The following is a 24,695-nucleotide window of genomic DNA, read 5'->3' on the forward strand; positions in this document are numbered from 1 at the left end:
GTTAAAATAGTATAGGAGACCCTCTTCTTAATAATGGGAATAACAAAGCATAGCCAGCTGCTGGCCCTCTAACAATAGTGAGGGCCAACTGCTGGCCCTTTAAGAAAGGTAAAGGCCGCCTGATGGCCATATAAAAATAAGCTTTGTGACTTTCAGAGTCCCTCCTTCATAAAAGAAACAAGATGTGTTTGATCATGCCTCACACACCACATGGTAGATAAGGTAGTAAAATGTTAAAATGACATTTACCGGTGAAGGTACGTTTCACCTTTGAATGCAATGCTAAAGTGAATAAAACGCATAAAAAACGCTATGTGTGAACATAGCCCAAGGTGTGGAGGAGCATTTTTTTGGGAGGTTATTTATTTTGCCTTATATGCAAGTCATTTCCGTGGAAAGGATGTTCCTTAACATTTTTTCCAGGAAAATCCATTTTGGTTTAGTTTTTTTGCATGTTTTATTGTGAGTCCGTAAAAGTGGCGTAATACTCTAACAACATTGTTCTTAACAGTGACCTGGGAGTCAGAGATGCTTCAAGATGTCTTCCCCATGCTGTTCCCATGTCATTTCAGCACTGTATGGATGTGTCTGAGCATGTCACACACACCACATGGCCAGATAAGGTAGTAAAAAATGTTACCGGTAAATGTATTTTTCACCATTGAAAGCAATGCAAAAGTGCAAAAACGCATCAAAAACGCGACGTGTGAACATAGTCCAAGGTCTGGAAGAGCATTCTTGTTTTTGGTTATTTATTTTGCCTTATGTCATTACCCTGGAAAGGATGTTCCTTAACATTTTTCCCAGTAAAATCCATTTTGGTTTCATTTTTGTATGTTTTATTGTGAGCCCTTAAAAGTGACGTAATACCTCTGACAACATTGTTCACAGCAGTGACCTGGGAGTCAGAGATGCTTCCAGGGGTCTTCCCCATGCTGTTCCCATGTCATTTAAGCACTGTTCCCATCGATTTGGGCAATTTTTAGGTCCCCTGCAGACTTCCGGGAGGGGGGAGGGGGTAAGGGCCGCTAGAAAAATGCTCAGGTTTCCCATAAACTTACATTGGGCTCGTTACTCGGACCGAGCACTTGAGCATTCCAATTTGCTCAACTCGACCGAGTACCCGAGCATTTTAGTACTCACTCATCACTAATCACTATGTAACCAATCCATCCTTTTGTCCCTATTGTTACATGTGCTCGTCATGAGGATGGGAGACTTTTGTGCAGCAATAATATCTCTATGTCTATGCTTGACATGTCTGATTGTCTGCTAAGTGGGACACTTAAAACTGCACAAGACATCTATGTGAGACCATCATGCATGACAGATTTTTAATTTGATCAGTCAAGATTTATATTATGTTTCTTCGACGTAGCTATGTAGCTACATATTACTAGATGTGGAGTGCTTATCTAGTGCTTGGAGTAGGTAATGAAGATATAAAACAGGCAGAGAACAGATGATTTTTTCATGTACTGTATGTACTGGAATTTCTGTAATTAAGGTGGTCCATCATATCTAATGTAGTTATTATAACCCTGAATTATTTGGAGTGATATATTCCAGACACCAATAAACTGCAATTACAATACACACCTGACTTTTTGACCATTTATCTAGTATTGAGAGCAGATTAACATCATGACACACAGGATTTATTGCGAATGACATAGGGCCCTCATTCTAGAACACTACATGGACAACAGGGTGCTAGCTATTGATCTTTAGAAAAACCCTCATCAGTATTTGTGGGACATGCATGGAAAGGAGTGTAAGTCACAAACATGTAGTAAGAAATGCTATGTTATTAAGGTAGAATTTTTCAAAGCTATATCAAGGGGGTAAAAATTATATGCTTTTTTTCAGATTGCACAGATAAAAATAATGTTGCATCGTTAACCCCTTTAACCCCCAGGGTGGTTTGCACGTTAATGACCAAGCCAATTTTTAAAATTCTGACCACTGTCTGTCACTTTTTGAGGTAATTACTCTGGAACACTTCAACGGATCCCCCTGATTCGGAGACTGTTTTTTCGTGACATATTGTACTTCATGATAGTGGTAACATTTTTTCGATATCACTTGGGTTTATTTGTGAAATTTGGCGAAAATTTAGAAAATTTCACAATTTTCAAACTTTGAATTTTCATGCCCTTAAATCAGAGAGATATGTCACAAAATAGTTAATAAATAACATTTCCCACATGTCTAATTTACATCAGCACAATTTTGGAAACATTTTTTTTTGTTAGGGAGCTTTAAGGGTTAAAATTTGACCAGCGATTTCTCATTTTTACAACAAAATTTACAAAACCATTTTTTTTAGGGTCCATGTCACATTTGAAGTCACTTTGAGGGGTCTTTATGACAGAAAATACCCAAAAGTGACACCATTCTAAAAACTGCACCAATCAAGGTGCGCAAAACCATATTCAAGAAGTTTATTAACCCTTCACGTGCTTCACAGCAATTAATTGAACATTAAAGGAAAAAATGAACATTTAACTTTTTTTCACAAAAATTTTACTTTAGACCCCAATTTTTTTAATTTCACGAGGGCACCAGGAGAAATTGTTGTACAATTTCTTCTGAGTACGCTGATACTCCATATGTGGGGGAAAACCATTGTTTGGGCGCAAGGCAGGGCTCGGAAGGGAAGGAGCGCCATGTGACGTTTTCAATGCAAAACTTGCTGGAGTTGACAGCGGACCCCATGTCGCTTTTGGAGAGCCCCTGATGTGCCTAAACAGTGGAAACCCCCCACAAGTGACCCCATTTTGGAAACTAGACCCCGTAATGAACTTATTTAGATGTGTGGTGAGCACTTTGAACCCCCAAGTGTTTCACAAAAGTTTATGACGTAGAGCCGTGAAAAAAAAAATAATTTTTTTCCCACAAAAACTATCTTTTAGCCGCAATTTTTTTAATTTCAAGAGGGTATCAGGAGAAATTGGACCCCAAAAGTTGTTGTGCAATTTCTTCTGAGTACACTGATACCCCATATGTAGGGGAAAGCCATTGTTTGGGCGCACGGCAGGGCTCGGAAGGGAAGGAGTGACACTTTGTAATGCAGACTTTGATGGAATGGTCTGCGGGCTTCATGTCACGTTCTCAGAGCCCCTAATATGTCTAAACAGTGGAAACACCCCACAAGTGACCCTATTTTGGAGAATAGGACCCTCATTGAATTTATCTAGATGTGTTGTGAGCACTTTAAACTCCCAGGTGCTTCACAGAAAATTATAATGTTGACTTGTGAAAATAAAAAAAACACATTTTTTCTACAAAAATGTAAAAAAAAAATATTTTCACAAGGGTAACAGGAGAAAGTGGGCCTCAAAATCTGTTGTCAAATTCCTCCTGAGTATGCTGATACCCCATGTGTTGGAGAAAACTACTGTTTGGGCGCACGTCAGGGCTCGGAAGGGAAGGAGTGATGCTTTGGAATGCAGACTTTGATGGAATGGTCTGCGGGCGTCATGTCATGTTCTCAGAGCCCCTGATGTGCCTAAACAGTGGAAATGCCCAATAAGTGCCCCCTTTTTGGAACTGATACCCGATTTGTGAACTTTATAATGTAGTGCTATACATCAGTTGTGTAGGACAACCTGACGAACATTACACAACTGAAGTATGACAACCTGACGAACACTACGTCAGTTGTGTAGTGTTAGTCAGGTTGTCATACGTCAGAAATTAATTTAGTAGTGCATGGAAGTATGGTACCTTTTGGAACATTCTTCCATGCATAGGCCAGGTTTGTCGGGGCAGGTGTCGCATTGGTAAGTGGTGTCCTTGCGTATTCCCCTTTTGGAACACACTCGGCACCTCTTTTGTGACTTACCTTTTTTTCCTGTTTGAGGGACCTCTTCCGAGAAATGCTGGCCTGGTACAATTCCAGGTCCTTCAGTTGCGGTAGTACTGAGGCCTGCTCCGTCACCGCTGCCAAATATCAGGGCCTTGATAACTGTCTCCTGGAAGTGAAGGTACGATGTAGAAGTCTGGCCTGCAATTTGTGACAGAAGGAAAGCGTTGTGCATTGCCATCTGAACCATGTGCACGGCCAGCTTCTTATACCATACCTTGGCCTTTCTCAAAGCACTGTACGGCTGGAGGACTTGATCAGAGAGATCAACTCCCCCCATGTACATGTTGTACCCCACTACACAGTCTGGTTTGACGACCTGTGTAGTGGAACCTCGTACAGTGCTGAAGGTGCTGCCATCACCATGTATGGTGGTCAAGAGAAGGACATGTGGCACCCTGCTACACACAGGTACCACAGGGCCCAAAAGGGTGCATGGACGGACTTCTCCACAAGAGGCCCTTACTACACACAGACACCTTCACCCTTCCACCTCATACCACCAGAGGGAGCCCTGTTAGGGATATATATACTGGAGGGTGGAGTTAGTTAGGCAGAGTGTGCTGGCACTTGAGATCAGTGAAGAAGCAGCATCGGTTGAGCTGCTGTGCTGAGGGCCTCGGGCGTGGCCGGAGGCAAGGAGAGAGGAGAGAGGAGTTAAGGGGGCAGAGGAGCATCTTAAGCTCACCCCAGAACACAAGCCGGACACCGGGCTTGCGCCTACAGGGTCCTCTTCACCCAGTAGGGATAACCAGCATACCAGGAGGATTTCAGACCCCTGGTCAACCTGAAGCTACCATCATTTACCGAACTAGGAACCACGAAGGCCCCAGCGTCCAGGGATAGTGGTAGCCAGAGAAAAGTTCTACTACCAAGCAGACAGGTGAGAGAGTGAAACAGTACAGAAGCTAGGCCTAGTTCCAGGCTGGCCAGCAGCTTTAGAGAGGGGAAGAAACGGACCAAGAGGCCTACTACCCGCTCACTGGGGAGAGTCCAGAAGTGCACTTTTCCTACTAAGTACCCTGGACCATACCTGACGTTTATACCAGTAAAGGTACTGAAGCGAATCCCCTGTGTGCGTGCCTGTTATTCTCCTCTTGTAAACAATGGTGCAGCGGTCTCAGGGAGCGCCAAAGGAATACTGGACAATTTAATAGATGATAACCGACCTGTTTTTACCCCACCTGATGAAGACAGCTTAGACTGTCGAAACGCGTTGTGGCAGTGGTATTGGAGGAAGAATAAAGGTCCGTTATCATCTATTAAATTGTCCAGTATTCCTTTGGCGCTCCCTGAGACCGCTGCACCATTGTTTACATGTGAAATATATCCATACGGAGCCAAAGCGGCAGGAGCAGCCTGGCATATTTGGATGTTTGAGGACCTGCGGTTATCCAGCCACCGGGATAAACAACTGAGGACCCGCGGTGACGTGGTATCCGGTCTGGCAGGATCGCGTGACCACCCGAGGAGCATGGAGTTGCGATGCAAACACCGACAGGACGGTATTACAAATAGAGAGAGGCGACCCGGAGCCTCATTAATCACACGCTTAATCTTGGTTGTTTAGACGTACACAACCATCACAGGTGAGTGCACTGGCACTTTTTAATTTATATAAATAGCCCTGTGAGTCTACACATGCGCCCTTTCCCTTTTCTTTTTGCATGTTATTCTCCTCTGACCCGGCCGGGCCACCTCTCACCTGCATCCCTTCCATCAACCCTGCCCCGGGGGGCCCGCTTCGCCTGTGGGGAGCAGAAACATCTCAGCTGCCATCCCATCACCCCCAGAGGTCTGCAGCAGCACTGGTACCCATTACCGGGAACCACAGGTGGCGTCACGAGACAAAACCGTTCATCATCCCTTCAAGCAACAACCACCTTTTTAAGAGTGACCCCAGGGTACGGGCCCGGGAGCCGACCGCCGTGACATCCCAAGAAGGTAAAGGCCCAGGTACCGAGTCCCCCATATTCCCCTGGGCGAGTCATCTCTTCCTGGCGTCGCGAACAGGATTTCGTGCCCGTTGCCACCGGGTACTGTGTGCTGTAATTGAACTTTGTTTGAACTGTGGTGAACATCGCCGCCATTACCGTGTCGCCGCGCGGGAAGAAGAGGGGTGTAACCGCGGGAACCAGAGAGGAGTGACCATTGGTAGCGCGCGATGCCCAAGCCCCGCCTCGTGCTCTGACGCCGCACCAGGAAGCTTCAGGTCCTGGAAGGAGACCGTGATCTGCGGAGCTGCGGCCTACCTGATAAAAGTAAAGAAGGTAGACTACGGTTTACTAGGGGGGCGCAACCATGGCCGACGACCAGCAAAATGCCAGAGCACCGGTTAATGCTCCCGATGCTCAACTCGCGCCCGGCGCTGCTCAAGCCGGAGCGGCCGCCCCACCAGCAGGGGTCGTGACTCCAGTGATACCCATGGCCCTGCCGTACGTCCCCGGAGTGAAATGGCTTCCCCAGTATGATGGCAAACCAGACACCCTGTCTGGGTTCAAGAGGAAAATATGCGGTGTATAGGACATGTACTCAATGACTGGTAAACAGAGAACCGCTGTTGTGCTGGGACAATTGGCTGGTGCCACAAAGCGGGAAGCTGAAACCTGGCCAGCCGCAGACCAGGAATCAGTGTCTATTATATTTAAGAGACTGCAAACTGTCTTTGAAAACCGCACTGAGACAGATCTTCGGATGAGGTTCTACCACTGTACCCATAAACCTGAGGACAGTATCCTGGACTATGCCTGGCATTTACAAGAGGCCCTGCAGGCCCTGAAACAGGTTAGTCCAGCCAGCATACATGATGAGGACAAAATGCTGATAGAACAATTCATCCGGGGGTTAAGGTCCCAGGAGGAGAGCATAACTGTACCGTGGTGGGCCTTAGATGATCCAAATGCCACCTTTGACGCCCTGAAGGACATGGCTATTAAGGGCCTTCAGCCCCTGGAAACATCAGATACTGCTATCCAGCATTACCAGGGTGGGGCCACCCCAATGCCCGCAGCACTCACTGCCCCTGAGGCAAAAGTGCAAACAGCACCCCCTAGCGAGCTGGACTGCCTGCGCTCTGAACTGCGGCAGCTAAGTAAAACCCTGATCACCGTCCTGAGCAACCTGCAGCTACAGACGGAGCCCGAGCCGGATGGAAGGATCCTACTCGCCGATAGTCATGAGGATGTCCCCTGGATGAGGAGAAGAAGGAGGACAACGCCACCCCGTGGGAGGACCAACGACTGACCTCGCCCTCCAGGTGAACTCATTTGCTACCGCTGCCACAAGGCAGACCACACCACATGGACCTGTCCTTTAAACGGGCAAACCCTGGGGCCAAGGGCCGACACCCAGGAGTAGATCAACCAGGCCCATCGAGCTGGTACGACCGGTCTGTAGGAGGAAGGCCTTTCCTATCCATCGTGCTGGACGGCATAGCAACACCTGCACTACTGGACACCGGGTCACAGGTAACCATCATACCTGATGTCCTCTACAAAAGGTACTGGTCCATAGATGAACTCCACCCGCCAGACCCATACCTCTCTGTGTATGCCTCCAATGGCCTTCCTCTTAACCTAGTTGGGGTTAAGGACGTGACAGTGAAGGTGGGAAGAGTGGAACTAAAGGACCAAGGACTGATTGTAATAGAGTCTAACCCTGGTGATACAAACCCATATATGATACTTGGTACAAATGTTGTTGGTAACTGTTTGGGAGAAGTGTTGTTCTTACTCCAACAGATTGCTGACACTGCCAGACCAGGGCAGAGGAAGGTGCTCCAGAAGGAAATTCGTGCCCTCCTGTACCAGCAACAGGTAAAACTAACAGGTGGTGAGATTGGTAATGTATGGGTGACAGACCCGATACCCATTGTGATTCCCCCACTAAGTGAAATGCTGATTTGGTGTAGGGCAGCAATAGGTCACAAGGGACAGAACTACCAGGCGGTAGTAGAGCCCGTTAACTCAGAGCACAGACCTACACACCTAACTGCTAGAGGGATAGTTGATGTGCGCAATGGGAGGGTACCCGTACGCCTCCTAAATTGTGGGGAGAAGGAAGTCAAATTGCCAAGATACGCCACTGTTGCCAGACTGTATACTGTGAATAATAATGCCATACACACAGTGGAATCCTTGACCCCACCAGATACGGTGGAGGAAAATGACTCCAAAACCCAGCTGGAGGAATGGTGTCAACAGCTCCATGTTGGAACTGACGCCACTCCTGTCCATCAAAAACACGGTGTATACAGAGTGGTTCAGGAATATGAACAGGTGTTTAGTAAACACTCACTTGATTTTGGAAGGGTCAAAGGGGTACAACACCACATACCCACCGGTAACCATCCACCCATTAAGGAGCGTTACAGACCCATACCACCAGCACATTACCAAAAAGCAAAAGAAATGTTGCATGACATGAAAAAGGCAGGGGTAGTAAGGGATAGCTGTAGCCCCTGGGCAGCTCCTCTGGTCCTGGTCAGAAAGAAGGACGGTAGCATGAGGATGTGTGTAGATTATAAACAAATTAATCCAATAACACATAAGAATGCATACCCTTTGCCCTGTATAGCGGATCCCTGGCTGCACTAAAATCTGCCAATTATTCCTCCACATTGGATCTCACTAGCGGGTACTGGCAAGTCTCTGTTGCTGAGGAAGACCGGGAGAAGACAGCCTTCACCACCCCGATGGGATTATGCGAATTCAACAGCATGCCATTTGGACTCTGCAGCGCACTCGGAACATTCCAGAGGTTGATGGAGTGTTGCTTGGGACACCGGAACTTTGAGACAGTGCTGCTATACCTGGATGACGTTATAGTGTACTCGAGGACGTATGAAGACCATCTAAAGCACCTGGCGGAGGTATTTGAGGCATTGTCCCGGTATGGGATGAAACTAAAACCTTCCAAGTGCCTCCTGCTCAAACGGAAGGTTCAGTACCTAGGACAGGTAGTCAGCTCAGAGGGGGTTGCACCACACCCGGAGAAGGTCACTGCCATCCAGAAGTGGCCTGAACCAAGGAACATCAAAGAAGTACGTCAATTTCTTGGACTGGTCGGGTACTACAGGAGGTTCATTAAGGACTACACCAAAAAGGCAGCACCTTTACAAGATCTCCTATTAGGACAGTCCAAAAGAGGTAAAAGTCCCCCATTCCAGTGGGGCAAAGAACAGACTGAGTCCTTTGCATTGATGAAGGAAGCCCTAACCGGTGAGGAAATCCTGGCTTACCCCGACTACAGCCAACCTTTCCTGTTATACACAGACGCCAGCAATGAGGGACTGGGAGCTGTGTTGTCCCAGAAGCAAAACGGCAAAGAAAAGGTAATTGCCTATGCCAGTAGAAAGCTTCGCCCTACTGAGAGGAACCCGGAGAATTACAGTTCCTTCAAGCTGGAGTTCCTGGCCTTGGTCTGGGTTATCACCGAAAGATTCAAACATTACCTAGCCTCAACTAAATTTACAGCCTTTACAGATAATAACTCCTTGACACACCTGGAGACAGCCAGGTTGGGAGCCATTGAACAGCGTTGGTTGGCCAGATTGTCGAATTACCAGTTCACAATCAAGTACCGGGCAGGTCACAAGAACACCAATGCTGATGCCCTGTCAAGAAAGCCCCACCAATCGGACACCGAGGATGAAGTGGATGACCTAGAAGAAATTGAATTACCTGCTTTCCACAGAAATGGAATGGTCCACGAGCAACACACCTCCAGAAGATGTCATGGTAAGACGCTAAACCCTTTACCTCATCACAGCTGGAAGGAAACCCAGGACAGTGACCCGGTTGTCAGCCTCATCAAAGGACTGATAACCCAAGAAGGTTCTCACCTGGAGAAGGATGCTCCTCCACAAGCCAAACACCTGTGGAATGAGAGAAGCCGGCTGTTCATCTACAGAGAAAAGCTGTGCAGAAGGTATTTCAACCCCAGAACCCATGAAATGGTGTGGCAGATTGTAGTACCCAGGACGGATATCCAGATGGTGTTAGAGGCCTATCATGATCAAGTGGGTCATTTTGGCTGGAAGAAGCTGGAAACCCTGCTGAAGGACCAGTTCTATTGGGTTGGAATGCGGAGTTCCATAGAAAGGTGGTGCTGGAATTGCGGGCCCTGTAGCCTCAGAAGGAAAGACTACGGAAGTCAGAAAGCACCCTTGCAGTCCATCAAAACAACCCAACCCCTGGAGATTGTCGCTCTGGATCACGTCAAACTGTCACCCAGCAGATCAGGCTATTCCTATGCCCTGACCATTGTGGATCACTATTCCCGGTTCCTGGTGGTAGCCCCTGTCAAGGATCTGACTGCAGAAACTGCAGCAAGAACTTTCCAAACCTACTTCTGCAGGCCCCATGGATACCCGGACAAGGTGCTAACAGATCAAGGCCCTGCCTTTGAAGCTGAGCTGTTTAAAGAATTATGTCACCTGTACGGATGCAAGAAGATCCGGACTACACCATATCATCCTCAAACCAACGGTATGTGCGAGAAAATGAATAACATCGTCATTGACCTGTTAAAAACCCTACCTTTGGAAGAGAGGAACCAGTGGCCAGACAAACTACCTGACCTGGTGGACCTGTATAACCACATACCTGTGTGTTCTACTAATTGTACCCCAGCGTACCTCATGAAAGCAAGACCTGGAAAATTGCCCATGGACCTGGAGCTCGGAGTGGTAGAACCTGCTGCAGATATGTCCACTGAAGACTGGGACACAAATCGACAAGAGCAGTACAGGAAAGTACAGGCCTGTGTTGAATACAGCCTAAACAAAGTAAGGGAAAGACAAGAAGACCAGTATAGCAAGCATGCACCAACAGAACCCTTGGCACCCAGAGTAATAGTGCTAAAGCGGAAAAGAAGAGGTCACAAGCTCGATGACCAGTGGGAAAGAGAGCCCTACACCGTGTTAAATTCCAGATTTCACAACACCAAAACCTGCCTGATCAGCAAGGATGGAGGTAGGACAACCACAACAGTCTCAAGAGATCACTTGAAATTGTGCCCAGGTCTACTGAAGACACAGGAGGAAGAAGTACCTCTTATAATACCGGAAAAACCCAAGGAAGATGTAGTTCATACAGTCTTAGGAGACTTCCCCGTGGACTGGCCTCAAATTGATGGAGCAGTTATCATACCAGTGATACACTTCTGTCAGCCACCAGAAGAACCACCACCACAAGAAGAACCTGTGAGTGCCCTGGAAGAACCTGCTCAGGGACAGGAAGAGTCCCCAGTAAGAGAAGGATCACCAGTTGAAGCAGAGCCTGAGGGTTCAGTAAATAGTGCACTTGCCAGTCCTATAGAGATGTTGAGGCAGTTCTATAACTTACCCGCATGTAGATCTGATAGGTTAGCGGATAGTGCATGCACAGACACCAGTATCACCCCAGTGCTACGTAGATCCACACGCAGCACACAAGGCCAAATCCCTACCAGGTATAGGGAATAAGGTACAAAATGCCTACAGTGTAAATAGCTACCCGGAAGGGTATAGCATTGTTTGTGTGAACTGAAAAAGTTATATGTGTGCATTTAGTTACCCATAAAGGGTATAAAGACTTGCAGGCTGAGGACTGTGAGCAGCCGAAAACTGTCCATTGTAAATAGTTGCACTTGTTAAAGTGCCCCCTATTGGTTTTATATTAAGAGACCACTGAACAAAAACCCTTTTGGCGTGGCCGAAGACATGGTCCAACACCTGGATCACTTATGCCCTTTAGCCACGTCCAGGGCCTACATTGAGGGTTTTTAGACGGGTCCCTCATGCTCCTCATGTTGCACCTTCACCAGTGAGATGGACACCTGGTTATGAGACTCACTGTAACTTTGATATGTGTTATTGTTATTGTAATTGTTGTTATGACCTGTTTACAAAAATGCTTCCGTCCAGGAGTACTGAGTTGTACTAGGGGGGAATGGGGCACCCTGCTACACACAGGTACCACAGAACCCAAAAGGGTGCATGGACGGACTTCTCCACAAGAGGCCCTTACTACACACAGACACCTCCACCCTTCCACCTCATACCACAAGAGGGAGCCCTGTTAGGGATATATATACTAGAGGGTGGAGTTAGGCACTTGAGATCAGTGAAGAAGCAGCACCTGTTGAGCTGCTGTGCTGAGGGCCTCGAGTGTGGCCGGAGGCAAGTAGAGAGGAGAGAAGAGTTAAGGGGGCAGAGGAGTAACTTAAGCTCACCCCAGAACACAAGCCGGAAATCGGGTCCACGCCTACAGGGTCCTCTACACCCAGTAGGGATAACTGGCATACCAGGAGGATTCCAGACCCCTGGTCAACCTGAAGCTACCATGATTTACAGAACTAGGAACCACAAAGGCCCCAGCGTCCAGGGATAGTGGTAGCCAGAGAAAAGTTCTACTACCAAGCAGACAGGTGAGAGAGTGAAACAGTACAGAAGCTAGGCCTAGTTCCAGGCTGGCCAGGAGCTTTAGAGAGGGGAAGAAACGGACCAGGAAGCCTACTACCCGCTCATTGAGGAGAGTCCAAAAGTGCACCCTTCCTACTAAGTACCCTGGACCATACCTGCCGTTTATACCAGTAAAGTTACTGAAGCGAATCCCCTGTGTGCGTGCCTGTTATTCTCCTCTGACTTGGCCGGGCCACCTCTCACCAGCATCCCTTCCATCAACCCTGCCCCGGGGGGGCCGCTCCGCCTGTGGGGAGCAGAAACATCTCAGCTGCCATCCCATCATCCCCGGAGGTCTGCAGCAGCGCTGGTACCCATTACCAGGAACCACAGGTGGCGTCACGAGACAAAACCGCTCATCATCCATTCCAGCAACAACCCCCTTTTTAAGAGTGACCCCAGGGTACAGGCCCGGGAGCCGACCGCCGTGACATCCCAAGAAGGTAAAGGCCTGGGTACTGAGTCCCCCATATCCTCCTGGGCGAGTCAGACATCCCTCTTGTGCTTGTACTTGACCACCAGCAGACTGTTGCTAAATTGGGCTATGCTCTCACCCCTTCTGAGCAGCTGCCCAATTAGCGTCTTTGGGAGGCCTCTCTGATGTTTGCGGACATTACCGCAGGCTGCGGTACATCACGCAGAGAGGGACTTGAAGAGCGGTATACTTGTATAAAAGTTATCCACATACAGGTGATAACCTTTATCCAGCAGTGGGTGTGCCAAATCCCACACAATTTTCCCACTCACTCCCAGGACAGGGGGGCATTCAGGGGGTTCAATCCGGGAGTCCTTCCCTTCGTAAACTCTAAACTTGTGTGTGTACCCTGAGGTACTCTCACTAAGTTTATACAGCTTGATTCCGTACCTGGACCTTTTACTGGGCAGGTACTGCCGGAATCTAAGCCGCCCCTTAAAATGGATTAAGGACTCATCCACGCAAATGTCCCTTTGGGGCACATACACTTCAGCAAACTTATTGTTGAAGTGTCCGATTCCGCCACGAAATCAGGAATCAGTGGCTCTTAATTTTCGGGGGGCGAGGGCCATACGAGGTCAGTAACGGGGGGCGCTGGATCATCTTCTATCCTGGGGCATCTTCATGGCGGTCCAGCAGCACCTGAGGAGGAAGAGGAGGAGGAAGAAGAAGAGGAGGAAGACGAGGAATTAGAAAAGTAAAGAAATGTGGGATCCTCGTCCTCGCTGTCAGTGTTGGAGGCAAGGAAAGCGTATGCCTCCTCTGCTGAACAGCGAGTTTGGGATGAGCGGGACATTTTTTGCTGTGTATGTAGTGCGTGTGTGTCAGTACTTTACTTAGAGTGTGTGTGTCAGTGTGCTTGGTGTGAACTTTTTTTTTTTTCTGGAGAAAAAAAGGAACAACCGTAGGTGGTTAAAACAGCGTGCACGAGTGCGGATCGGTGAACTATGTCACTAATCAACTCTCGGCAGTTGCTGGGTGTGCGCGTGGAAGTGGTGCAATTGAGGGGGAGTGTAAAACAGCGAGCACGAGTGCGGATCAGTGATCTGTGGTCACTGATCTGTGCTCGGCCGCTGCAGAAAGCATGAAAACAAAAAACAGACAAAAGTCGAGCGTTCAAGCACTGATCAAGTAATGATTAGCACTTGGTGGCAGAAAGGCGGATGGGAAGGGGGGAAGAGGAGAGGGGAGAGAGGGGGATTGGGGTGGATGAGGATAGATCAAAAAATCCTACTTACAGTTGTCGTCTTTCAGATGTCGTCTTTCAGATGTCTTCTGTAAGATGTCTTCTGTCAGGTGTCTTCTGTAGCAGGATCGGCGATTGTGGTGTCACAGGCTTCTGTGGCACTGCAAGGCCCAGCACGGCGCACAATCAGACAGCGCGACCGCCCTCTACAAAAAAAAAGTGTAAAGTAGCAAGCGCGAGTGCTGATCGGTGATTTGCGACACCGATCAACATTCAACGGCTGCTGGATGCACGCACAGAGGTGGTGCAGAGTGGGAGGGGGGGGGGGGAAATGGACAGTGACAAAAAAGTCCTGGAAAACAGTGAGCACGGACATTGATCAGTGACGTAGTCACTGATCAGCGCTCGGCTGCTGCAGGACACACGAAAAAAAAACGCGCTCGGTGGCAGAAAAAGGGGATGGTAAAAAGAGAGGGGTGAGGGGAGGGTAAAATGAGGGGGGGAGGAGAGTTGGGGTGGATGAGGGGAGAACAGAGATGGACTTACCAAAGTCTTCTCTGTTCTTTTTTCAGCAGGATCAGGAGCAGACTCAGGAGCAGGGTCAGTAGCAGGATCAGCAGCAGGAGAACAGCAGCAGGAGGAGACCGAAGACCTGCGCAGACCGGAGCAGGAGATCCAGGACACCGCAGCAGGACTGGAGCAGGACACCGGAGCGGCAGCAGGACACCGGAGGAGCAGATCCAGAAGACCGAACACCGGAGCAGGTAGGAGAAAGGTCTTGCAGTGTCACAGAAAAACTGTGTCACTACAAGGCCCAGCACAGCGCAGATCAGACGTGACCGCTCTGCAGAAATCCTCACCAAGTGTGAGGATTTGCAGGGCGGTCACAGAGAGGTGACAGGGTGGTGACACGCAGGTCACAGGCCGGTCACCACCCAGTCACCTTCCGGTCAGGTACTCTGATTGGTGCGATCGATGATGACAGCGATCGCACCAATCAGAGATGGCTGGGGCCTGGGCACGCACCATAGGGGGTCACAGGGAGGTGACAGGCAGATCACAAGCCGGTCACCGCCCTGTGACTGCCCTGTCACCTGTGTTCAGGTACTCTGATTGGAGCGATCAATGTCATCATCGATCGCTCGAATCAGAGGTGGCTGGGGCCTGGACTTACATTGCAGGGGGTCATGGGGCAGTGACAGGCAGGTCACAAGCTGGTGACTTCCCCGTTACCGCCCTGTCACCGCGTGGTCGTGGTATGAGTGGTGCGATTGATGTGATCGGCGATCGCACCGATCATAGCAAGTTGGGGCCAGGGCTGGGGTCTCCTAGCAACAGCCTAGGATCGGTGCTCTTAGGAGCCACTGATCCTAGGCTGCGCATCACTGTTTCCGGCAATCTGATTGCCGGAAACAGTGAGAAATGCTGTGATTGGCTGTTCAGAATTGAACAGCCAATCACAGCGATCGTGGTAGCGGGGGGCGGCAACACCCCTCTGAGGTAAGATGGCGCGGCAATTTCGGTCGCGGGATCGCATTAAAGATCGCGCGTAATAGTACGTAGCTGGTCCTATAGGCCCAGGGCGCAGCTACGTACTATTACTGACAAGGTCGGAAAGGGGTTAAAGCCCAGACTATGCCACACAGTGGTAAGGAAATATGTATATTAGAGACCATTATCATGTTTGGGGAGGTAGCAGTGAGTTGGAATGAACAGAGCTATGTATGACTGCAGATGTTGGTATATAACAAATTCACAAATCTCTGTCCTTTTTTATTCCCTTCAATCAGTTGCCACAGTATTCCATTATTTTATGTTTGCATGTTTTACATAAAGCCCCTCATGTGACAATGTATAATGGATATACAGAGACATTGGGGCACTTATATTTTCAACCCCTGAAGAAGCAGCCTGAAACGCATGTCGGGTCTAGTGGGAGAGACGTAATATTTGGACATTGGGTTTATCATGTAACTTTTTTTTTTAATAACATGTGGGTTTTTTTTTGTTCCCTTCATGTATTTTCCCTGCCTCTAATAATATTTGCTATATTATATTGTATGTTATATTTTGCTAAACTACTGAAAATACATTTTTGCATTATATACAGTATATCACATAAAGAGATACAAATACTAAATAAAAATATATATTCTTTTACTCTATGATAATTACTGGATCCTGGCTCATCCACTTGTTTTTTGTGCATCTGTATGTTTTTTAATCTTGATCTTGATTCTTGATCTTTTTTTAATGATATAAAGTTTGTTATATTTTATCATTATTTTGTCCCTGAACTTGTTTTTTTTTATTTTCGCGGTATATATTGTCAAATTGATGTCAGATTTAGTCCACGCTCCTGCTCTTGATGTTTTGTTTTATGTATACTGCTTTTCATCCAAGTTGGTTTATTTACAATGTATGGAGCCAACATAGTGTTTGTATGGCAAGAAGCACACAACATTAGAACTGTATACACCAAGTAAATAATGCTAATTACTTTTAACTGCACTTGATGTTTTCTGTACATCAGGAAAGAATAAACTATTTTAAATAGCTCCCAAATGTATGTGCCATGTACAACAAAGAAATAACTACAAAGTGTCTGCACTTACATTCTGTGTTATTTGTAGAGGATGGAGACTTCTGATGTACAGTCATTTACTGATCCTCAAGTCTTAAAGCAGAGCACAACCATTTGCCAGAGAAACTGCTGTCATCATACTGAACATTACTAAAATATTCTTGTGTTCAATCTCTTCTATGCGGATTCATCTAGGTTTCTTGATTCGTTTTGCACTTTATCTATACAGGGAAGGTATTGATGCATGTTTTTAACCGAGAACAGAAGTGGAACCAAAAAGGAAGTGTTGCATCTGTGCCGGCTCCTGTCCCTTTTAGTTCCTGCTTCAGCCGCTAGGTGTCGGTGCACCTTTGTTGCTGGTAATGTGTGACAGCATCGGTTCTGTTTTATTCCTCGCACTTCTGGTGCCACTAGATGAGGGTACTATGGAGTTAATTGCCTGGTCTTTTGATTACTCCTTTCTGACAGCCTTGGGCTGGTCTGCCTACTACTTAAACCAATACCCCTGGATCTGACGCCCCCTGGGCCGTGTGTGGGGATACCCGGAACCGGATGCTGGGGGTTGTAGTCCTTGCGTGGCGGGGATCCGGTCCGTGCCCAGGGAGGTCAAACCAAATGGCAGTCTATATGCTGAATGTCCAACTACGCTACCCGTGGATTGCGGTCAGAGTGAACCGCATCTGCAGGGCAGACCGCTGAGGCTGGTGTTGTGGGTGCAGCAGAGCATAGTATAACTCCCCACGGGAGGAGTATAGCCTCAGGGCAGTAAATAGGGATGTTGGTGGTGATAGTGCGCGGGAGCAGCAGTAACCACACGGAGTCTGTCATGCAATTCAGGGTCTTTACTGTTGGTGGTATTAAGGGACCTGTCCAGAATACAGGTTAACAATGGAGGCCTGGTCAGTCTGAGAGCAACTGGGAAATCCCGCTGGTCAGGGGGAGTTTGTAGGCCTACCATGCTGACTTCACTCTTTCTTGGCTATCCCGCTGTAGTGTAGTGGTAGCCCACGTCTCTGAGTGTACCGTGTTGTTCTCACCCATATGACTGGCGACTCGGGCCTTCCATACCTCTCACCCCTCCGGGGCAAGTAGTGGTCCCTCTCGTGTGGCTGAGCCTCCGGGCTTCCTTGGGCCAGAGGACTTGAAGTCCCCTGCGTGGTGGTTTTCTGCTGCTGGGCTTATAACCCTCACAGCCTCGGACTCCAGTGTCCAGCTTTGTAAGTCTCTAGCCAGGATGAGCTCTGCTAGCTCCCCTCCTGGCCTCGTGTTCCTCCTCTGCCTACAGGGACTCCTCAGCCTGCTGCTGACCTGTCCCTATCTGCAACTTCACTGGAACTTGTCTCTAACTGGTCTCTCTAACCCCGCCCCAGATCCAGTCTATAAAGGGCAGATTTCTCCCCTCCCTGGAATGAGGCAGGAGGTGCTGCATGCTAATTGTCCCCAACCAGGGAACCTCCCACCTGCTCTCAGACATGACATTGCTGCCACTGTGGCGACCAGACCTGGGGTGCCACAGATCTCTTGTTTCCACTGTCAGTCAGTTAGTTTTGCTACATGACTTGTGCTTTAGTCCCTCCGTCTGCTGTTTTATTGATTCCTCCTGTTTGACCCAAAGTTTGCAATTTTCAAAAGGGATAAAAGGAGAAAATGTTACTCAATTTCTCTTGAGTATATCAATACCCCATAAGTGGTCGAAAACTACTTTTCAGGCACAGTGCAAAGCTCAGAAGGAAAGGAGCGCCATTTTACAGTGCAGATTTTACGGTTGTGGTTTGCAGGTTACATGACCCACTGGGAGAGCCCCTAAGGTCCCAGAAGAGCAGAAACCCCCCATAAGTGACTCCATTTTACAAACTACACCTCTCAATTAATTCATCTAGGGGTGCAGTGATCATATTGACACCACATGTGACTCACAGAAATTTATACCATTGGGCAGTGAAGAAAATTTTTTTTTATTTTTACAACAAAAAATTGTTTTAGCCCCAGATTTTCACACGAGGAAGTGGGTAAAAATGGTGCCCAAATGTGTCACACAATTTCTGCTGAACGTGGCAATACCCCATATGTGGCTGTACAGTACTGCTTAGCCATACGGCGAGACTCGGGAGGAACGGAGCGCCACTCAGCCCTGATCTCTATATCCAGCTACTGGAAGCCGGTTGGTTCACTAAGCTTGAACTCAGGGGTGCATATAACCTGATCCATATAAGAGAAGGTGATGAGTGGAAGACAGCATTTAACATACCTGAGGGTTACTATGAATATCTTGTGATTGCCTTTTGTTGTTTCTCAACATTTTGTTTATTAATTTCTTTTTCTCGCTTATATAGCACCATCATCTTCTGCAGCGCTTTGCAGTTATCAGCAACAATGTCCCCAGTGGGGCTCAGAATCTAAATCCCCTGTCAGGATGTCTTTGGAGTGTGGGAAGAAACTGGAGAATCCCGAGGAGACCCACACAAATATGAGGAGAACATACAAACTCCTTGCAGATATTGTCCTTGCTGGGATTTGAAACCAGACCCCAGCGCTGCAAAGCAACAGTGCAAACTACTGAACCACTGTGCTGCCCAATTAATGGCATGTTAATGACATATTCAGAGATATAACTGGTCAATATGTGGTTATCTACCTGGATGACATTTTGGTTTATTTACCTAATATCAAATCACACATTCTACATGTTTAGTATGTACTGTACTCCAAAGACTCAGAGACTATTTTTCATCTGCTAAACTTGAAAAATGTGTGTTCTTGGTTCAAGAAATACATTTCCTGGAGTTTATCCTATCTGCTAAAGGTTTCCGAATGGAAGCCTCTAAATTCCAAGCTGTTAAGCAATGGGTACAACCCAAGTCTCTGAAGGCCTTGTAGCGTTTCCTTGGATTTACCAACTGCTATCGTAAATCTATTAAACTTTTTTCCAAGATTGCCAAACCACTTACTGACTCGACTAAAAAGGGGGTAGATGTGGCTAATTGGAAGCCTGAGGCAATCCGTGCCTTTACTGAGTTAAAGAGGTTGTCCACTATGTTTACATTGATGGCCTATCCATAGGATAGGTCATTAGTGTCTGATCGGCCAGGGTCCGACACCCGGCACCCCCGCCGATCAGCTGTTATCGGTGACGGCGGTGTCAGCTGGAAGTACTCACTTGCGGAGCTGCTCTGTCTACTTGTAGTGGATGGGGCTTGGTACTGCACATCCAACTCCTATTCAAATTGTTACGGATCCGGGTGGTGGAACCTCTGTGCTGCGGTGCAAGGAGGGACCCAGAGGGGCGTGAATATGTATCAACTCTGACCGACCGTGGTCGTACGGCGGCTAACGACTCCGTGACCAGGGAGGGACCGAGCAGAGGGACCAGGTGCTACTCTGGGGACGACCTTGTAAGAGAGCAGGTGGCTCCCACGGGTCAGCAGACTTGGGACTGACCAGTATAGCGGATGGACACAACAGGCAGGCAGAAGTCTCTGGATAGTTAATGGGTGGTCACGGCACGTGACGGCAGAGCAGGTAGAAGTCTCTAGGTAACAGACAGGTGGTCACGGCAAGTGAAAGCAGGAGCCTCCAGATAGGCTATCAGGTAACGGGCAGGTAACAGGCGAGTGCTCCCAGGTGAGCGGGCTAGCAGGCACGGCAGGTAGCGGGCAGGTAACGGGCAGGAACAGGCAGGTAACAGGCGAGTGCTCCCAGGTGAGCGGGCTAGCAGGCACGGCAGGTAGCTGGCAGGTAACTGGCAGGTGCTTCCTGGTAAGCAGGCGAACTTGCCCATAGACAGACTGGCGGGTAGAACGGAAGGCAGACTGTCGGGCTGGAGAGTAGTCAGACTGGCGGACTGGAGAGTAGTCAGACTGGCGGACTGGAACAATAGTCAGGCTGGCAACAGGACCTGAGGGCTGAAGCAGAGGTAAGTATACTGTGCAACAACTTTGCTCGGGCACCTCCATTTTGGAGGAGGTGCCTTATATATGGGAGGACCCTCGGCTATTAGCCGGGGACTCCTTAGGACGGCTCTCTTTAAGAGAGAGGGAGCGCGCGCGCGCCCTAAGAACAGTGCCCGGGAAGCTGCACGCGCCGGCAGCAGCAGGAAGAGGAGCGAAGGAGGACGCCGCGCGGGGAGCAGGCAGGGAGGTGAGAAGGACGGCATCTCTGCCTGGTAGGGGGCAGAGACGCCGATGCTACAGTACCCCCCCCTTTACGCCCCCTCTTTTTTAGGCCAAAAAAACATTTTTCAAGGAGAAGCGGGGCATGGATGTTCTTCCTGGCTTCCCAAGTTCTCTCCTCTGGGCCAAACCCCTTCCAATCCACCAGAAAAAAGGGTTTTCCTCTTACCCTTTTGGTGGCCAGAATATTCTCTACCTCAAACACGTCCTCAGCAGACACCGGAGCAGGGGAAGAACCTGGATTGTTGGAAAAAGAGTTAAGGATAACTGGTTTGAGGAGAGATACGTGGAAGGAGTTGGGAATCCGTAAGGTGGCTGGGAGTTTTAACTTGTAGGCCACTGGATTGATTTGCTTAAGGACTTCAAATGGGCCGATGAACCGAGGAGGGTATTTTAAGCCAAACATGTTTGGAGGAGAGCCAAACCTTGTCTCCCGGACGGAATTGAGGCGGATCCAGACGTCTCTTGTCAGCATGCCTCTTCATCCGCTCAGAGGACAGAAGAAGTGCGGACCTAGTGCTCTCCCAAATGGTGGAAAATTCGCTGACCAGAGACTCCGCGGCAGGGTTGTCCACAGAAGCAGAGACGGGAAACGGAATCCGAGGATGTTGAACATAGACTATAAAGAACGGAGACTTGGAAGGTGATTCGCTCTCGTGGTTGTTGTAGGAGAATTCGGCCCATGGCAGGAGATCCACCCAATCAGTATGGTGAGCGTTAACAAAGTGCCGGAGGTAGCTGGTAAGGATCTGGTTGATCCGCTCCACTTGACCATTGGACTGTGGATGATAAGTGGAGGAGAAATCCAGGGTGACATCCAGCAGCTTACACGTAGCTCGCCATAAACGAGAGGTGAACTGAACCCCTCGATCTGACCCAATGTGGAGGGGTAGGCCATGGAGACGGAAGATGTGGAGGAAGAAGTCCTTAGCTAGCACTGATGCAGACAGGAGTCCGGGCAGGGGAATGAAGTGAGCCATTTTAGAAAAGCGGTCGGCGACCACCCAAATGACTGTACAACCGGCAGAGACAGGGAGATCTGTGATCAAGTCCATAGCAATGTGTTGAAATGGAGCATCAGGTACGGGAAGCGGCAGGAGATGACCGGCTGGTAGATGTCTGGGAACTTTGTTGCGGGCACAGGACGAACAGGCTGAGACGAAGTCTACCACATCCTTGCCCAGGGTAGGCCACCAGTAATGCCGGGTGATGAGCAGGAAGGTCTTCTTTTGGCCAGCATGGCCGGCTAGTTTAGATGAATGGCCCCAGCGAAGAACCTTCACACGATCTGGTACTGCTACAAACGTCTTACCGGGTGGAAGACGAGTCAGATCCAAGGGGGCCACATTCATCACTTTGGAGGGGTCGTTGATGTGCATAGGCTCCTTCTCTTGATCGGAGGACAGAAAGGATCGGGACAAGGCGTCGGCCTTGACATTCTTGTCTGCCGGGCGGAAGTGTAGGACGAAGTCGAAGCGGGCGAAGAACAAAGACCACCGGGCCTGACGCGGGTTGAGTCTTTGGGCATTCTGGAGGTATGCCAGGTTTTTGTGATCCGTATAGATGATCACCGGGTAAAGAGCCCCTTCAAGCAGGTAATGCCACTCCTCCAGCGCCAATTTAACGGCTAAACGTTCTCGGTCTCCTATGGAGTAGTTGCGCTCCGAGGAAGAGAAGAGTTTGGAGAAGAAGCCGCAGGTTACCATTCTCCCTGAAGAAGACTTTTCGGTGAGCACCGCTCCGGCTCCGGAGGAGGAAGCATCAACCTCCAGGTAGAACTGTTTGTTGCAATCTGGACGGTGCAGCACTGGGGCCGAGGAGAAGGCTTGCTTTAAGGAAAGGAAGGCCTCCTCAGCTTCGGGAGACCATTCCTTGGGATTTGCTCCCTTACGGGTGAGCGCAGATATGGGAGCAGTCCGAGAAGAGAAGTGCGGGATGAAGAGACGATAGTAGTTGGCGAAGCCCAGGAATCGCTGACTCGCCTTCAACCCCTCCGGACGGGGCCACGTTAGGACAGCAGAGAGCTTCTCAGGATCCATTCGTAGGCCAGTCTGGGAGATAACATAGCCCAGGAATGGAAGAGAGGTCTGCTCGAAGAGGCACTTCTCGTATTTTGCAAAGAGGTGGTTCTGCCTGAGCCTAAGCAGGACCTGACGAACATCCCTCCGGTGTGTGGGAAGATCCGGAGAGAAGACCAAGATATCATCCAGGTATACCACCACGCAATAGTAAAGAAGATCACGGAAGATGTCGTTGACCAATTCTTGGAAGACAGCGGGAGCATTGCAGAGACCGAAGGGCATCACACGGTACTCATAGTGACCATCCCGGGTATTGAAGGCCGTCTTCCACTCATCTCCTTGACGGATTCAGACCAGGTTATACGCTCCACGTAGATCCAGTATTGGAAAAGATCCTGGCGCCCTTAAGGCGATCAAACAACTCGGAGATGAGCGGCAGGGGATATTTGTTTTTTACCGTGATCTGATTGAGTCCTCTATAATCAATACAAGGGCGTAGCAAGCCATCCTTCATCTTGACAAAGAAGAATCCGGCTCCAGCCGGGGAGGTGGATTTCCGGATGAATCCCCTAGCCAGATTCTCCTCAATGTACTCAGACATGGCCCGGGTTTCGGCCGCCGACAACGGGTAAATACGCCCATGGGGTGGAGTGGCGCCAGGTACCAGGTCGATCGGGCAATCATATGGCCTATGAGGTGGCAGTGTCTCTGCTTCCTTTTACCGAAGACATCCGCGTAGGACCAGTAAGGAGCCGATAGACCAGGTAAATTAGCTGGGGTAGGTGGAGGACGAGGAGGGCGAACCGGAATCAGGCAGGTCCTATGGCAATCCTGCCCCCACCGGAGTACTTCACCGGATTGCAAGTTCAGCACGGGTTCATGTGTCTGGAGCCAGGGTAGACCTAGCAATAGGGAGTGAGGGAGTCCGGACAGCACATGGAAGGAGATTTTCTCCGAGTGCAGCATTCCCACCTGCAGGGTAAGGGGCTCAGTGACGAGCAGGATGGTCACCGGAAGGAGTCTTCCATCCACGGAGGCGACGGACAATGGTTCAGCCAGAGGTTTGGTGGGAATTCGGTATCTCTCTACCAGGGACTGTGAAATGAGGTTTCCAGCAGCTCCAGAATCCAGATGAGCAGTTTCAAAGAGACGGTTCTCTCCCCAGGAGATAGAGACAGACAAAGTCAAGGATGGACTTTTGCCTAGGATGACCTCTCCGAGCAGTCCTAGACATTGAAGTTTCCCGACCTCTCCGAGCAGGATCGGATCAGGTGCTCTTTACTGCCACAATAGAAACAGCTCCCCTCGGCTCGACGTGACTCTTGGCGAGATTTGACCATCTTGGTCTGGTCGATCTGCATAGGTTCGGGCGAGTGCGCCCGGGGAGTGACTTGCTGAGAGGCAGGTCTCTGAAAAGTAGGAGCAAGGCAGGGAAACTTTCTCTCCCGGGTGGTCTCTTTGGTGCGTTCTTGGAACCAGATGTCAATCCGGGTAGCAAGTGACACCAGGTCATCCAGGGTGGTAGGAATGTCCCGACCGGCTAGCTCATCCTTAATCTGACCGGAAAGGCCCTCCCAGAAGACGGACAGCAGAGCCTCGTTATCCCAGCAAGCTCAGAAATCCGGGGACCGGGGCTGGATGCCATGGTATAGGTGGGCAGCGGCGCTGCCGGAGCAGGAGTCGTACAACTCAAGGTGGACGCAGGAGGGACAGGCAGTGTGTCTAGGCAGGAGTTGACACTCCGCAGGAAGTTCAGGATGGTTTCCTGTTGGGATCTCTGACGGGACACCTCCTGGTATAGGTCAGAGAGCGAGGGAGCTTGGGTGCCACCGGGTTCCATGGCCCGAGCAAACTGTTATGGATCCGGGTGGTGGAACCTCTGTGTCGCGGTGCAAGGAGGGACCCAGAGGGGCGTGACTAAGTATCAACTCAGACCGACCCTGGTCGTA

General features: G+C 49.2%; 1 protein-coding gene across 2 annotated transcripts in view; it reads left to right on the forward strand.

Annotated features, from left to right (window-relative positions):
- APOBEC4 (apolipoprotein B mRNA editing enzyme catalytic polypeptide like 4) overlaps nucleotides 1–24,695 on the forward strand; it is a 64,050-nt gene that overhangs the window by 27,286 nt on the left and 12,069 nt on the right. The window contains exon 2 of one of the 2 annotated variants that reach the window (XM_073642560.1): nucleotides 512–623. The exons of the other annotated variant lie outside the window; for it this stretch is intronic. Coding sequence (XP_073498661.1) covers nucleotides 561–623 — 63 coding nt within the window. The 5' untranslated portion in view covers nucleotides 512–560. The remainder of the gene's footprint in view (nucleotides 1–511; nucleotides 624–24,695) is intronic. 2 annotated transcript variants of the gene reach the window in all.

The sequence above is a fragment of the Phyllobates terribilis genome, unplaced genomic scaffold, assembly GCF_046119375.1.
Source record: "Phyllobates terribilis strain yellow unplaced genomic scaffold, ASM4611937v1 Scaffold_8__6_contigs__length_399053987, whole genome shotgun sequence".
NCBI classification, from domain to species: Eukaryota; Metazoa; Chordata; class Amphibia; order Anura; family Dendrobatidae; genus Phyllobates; species Phyllobates terribilis.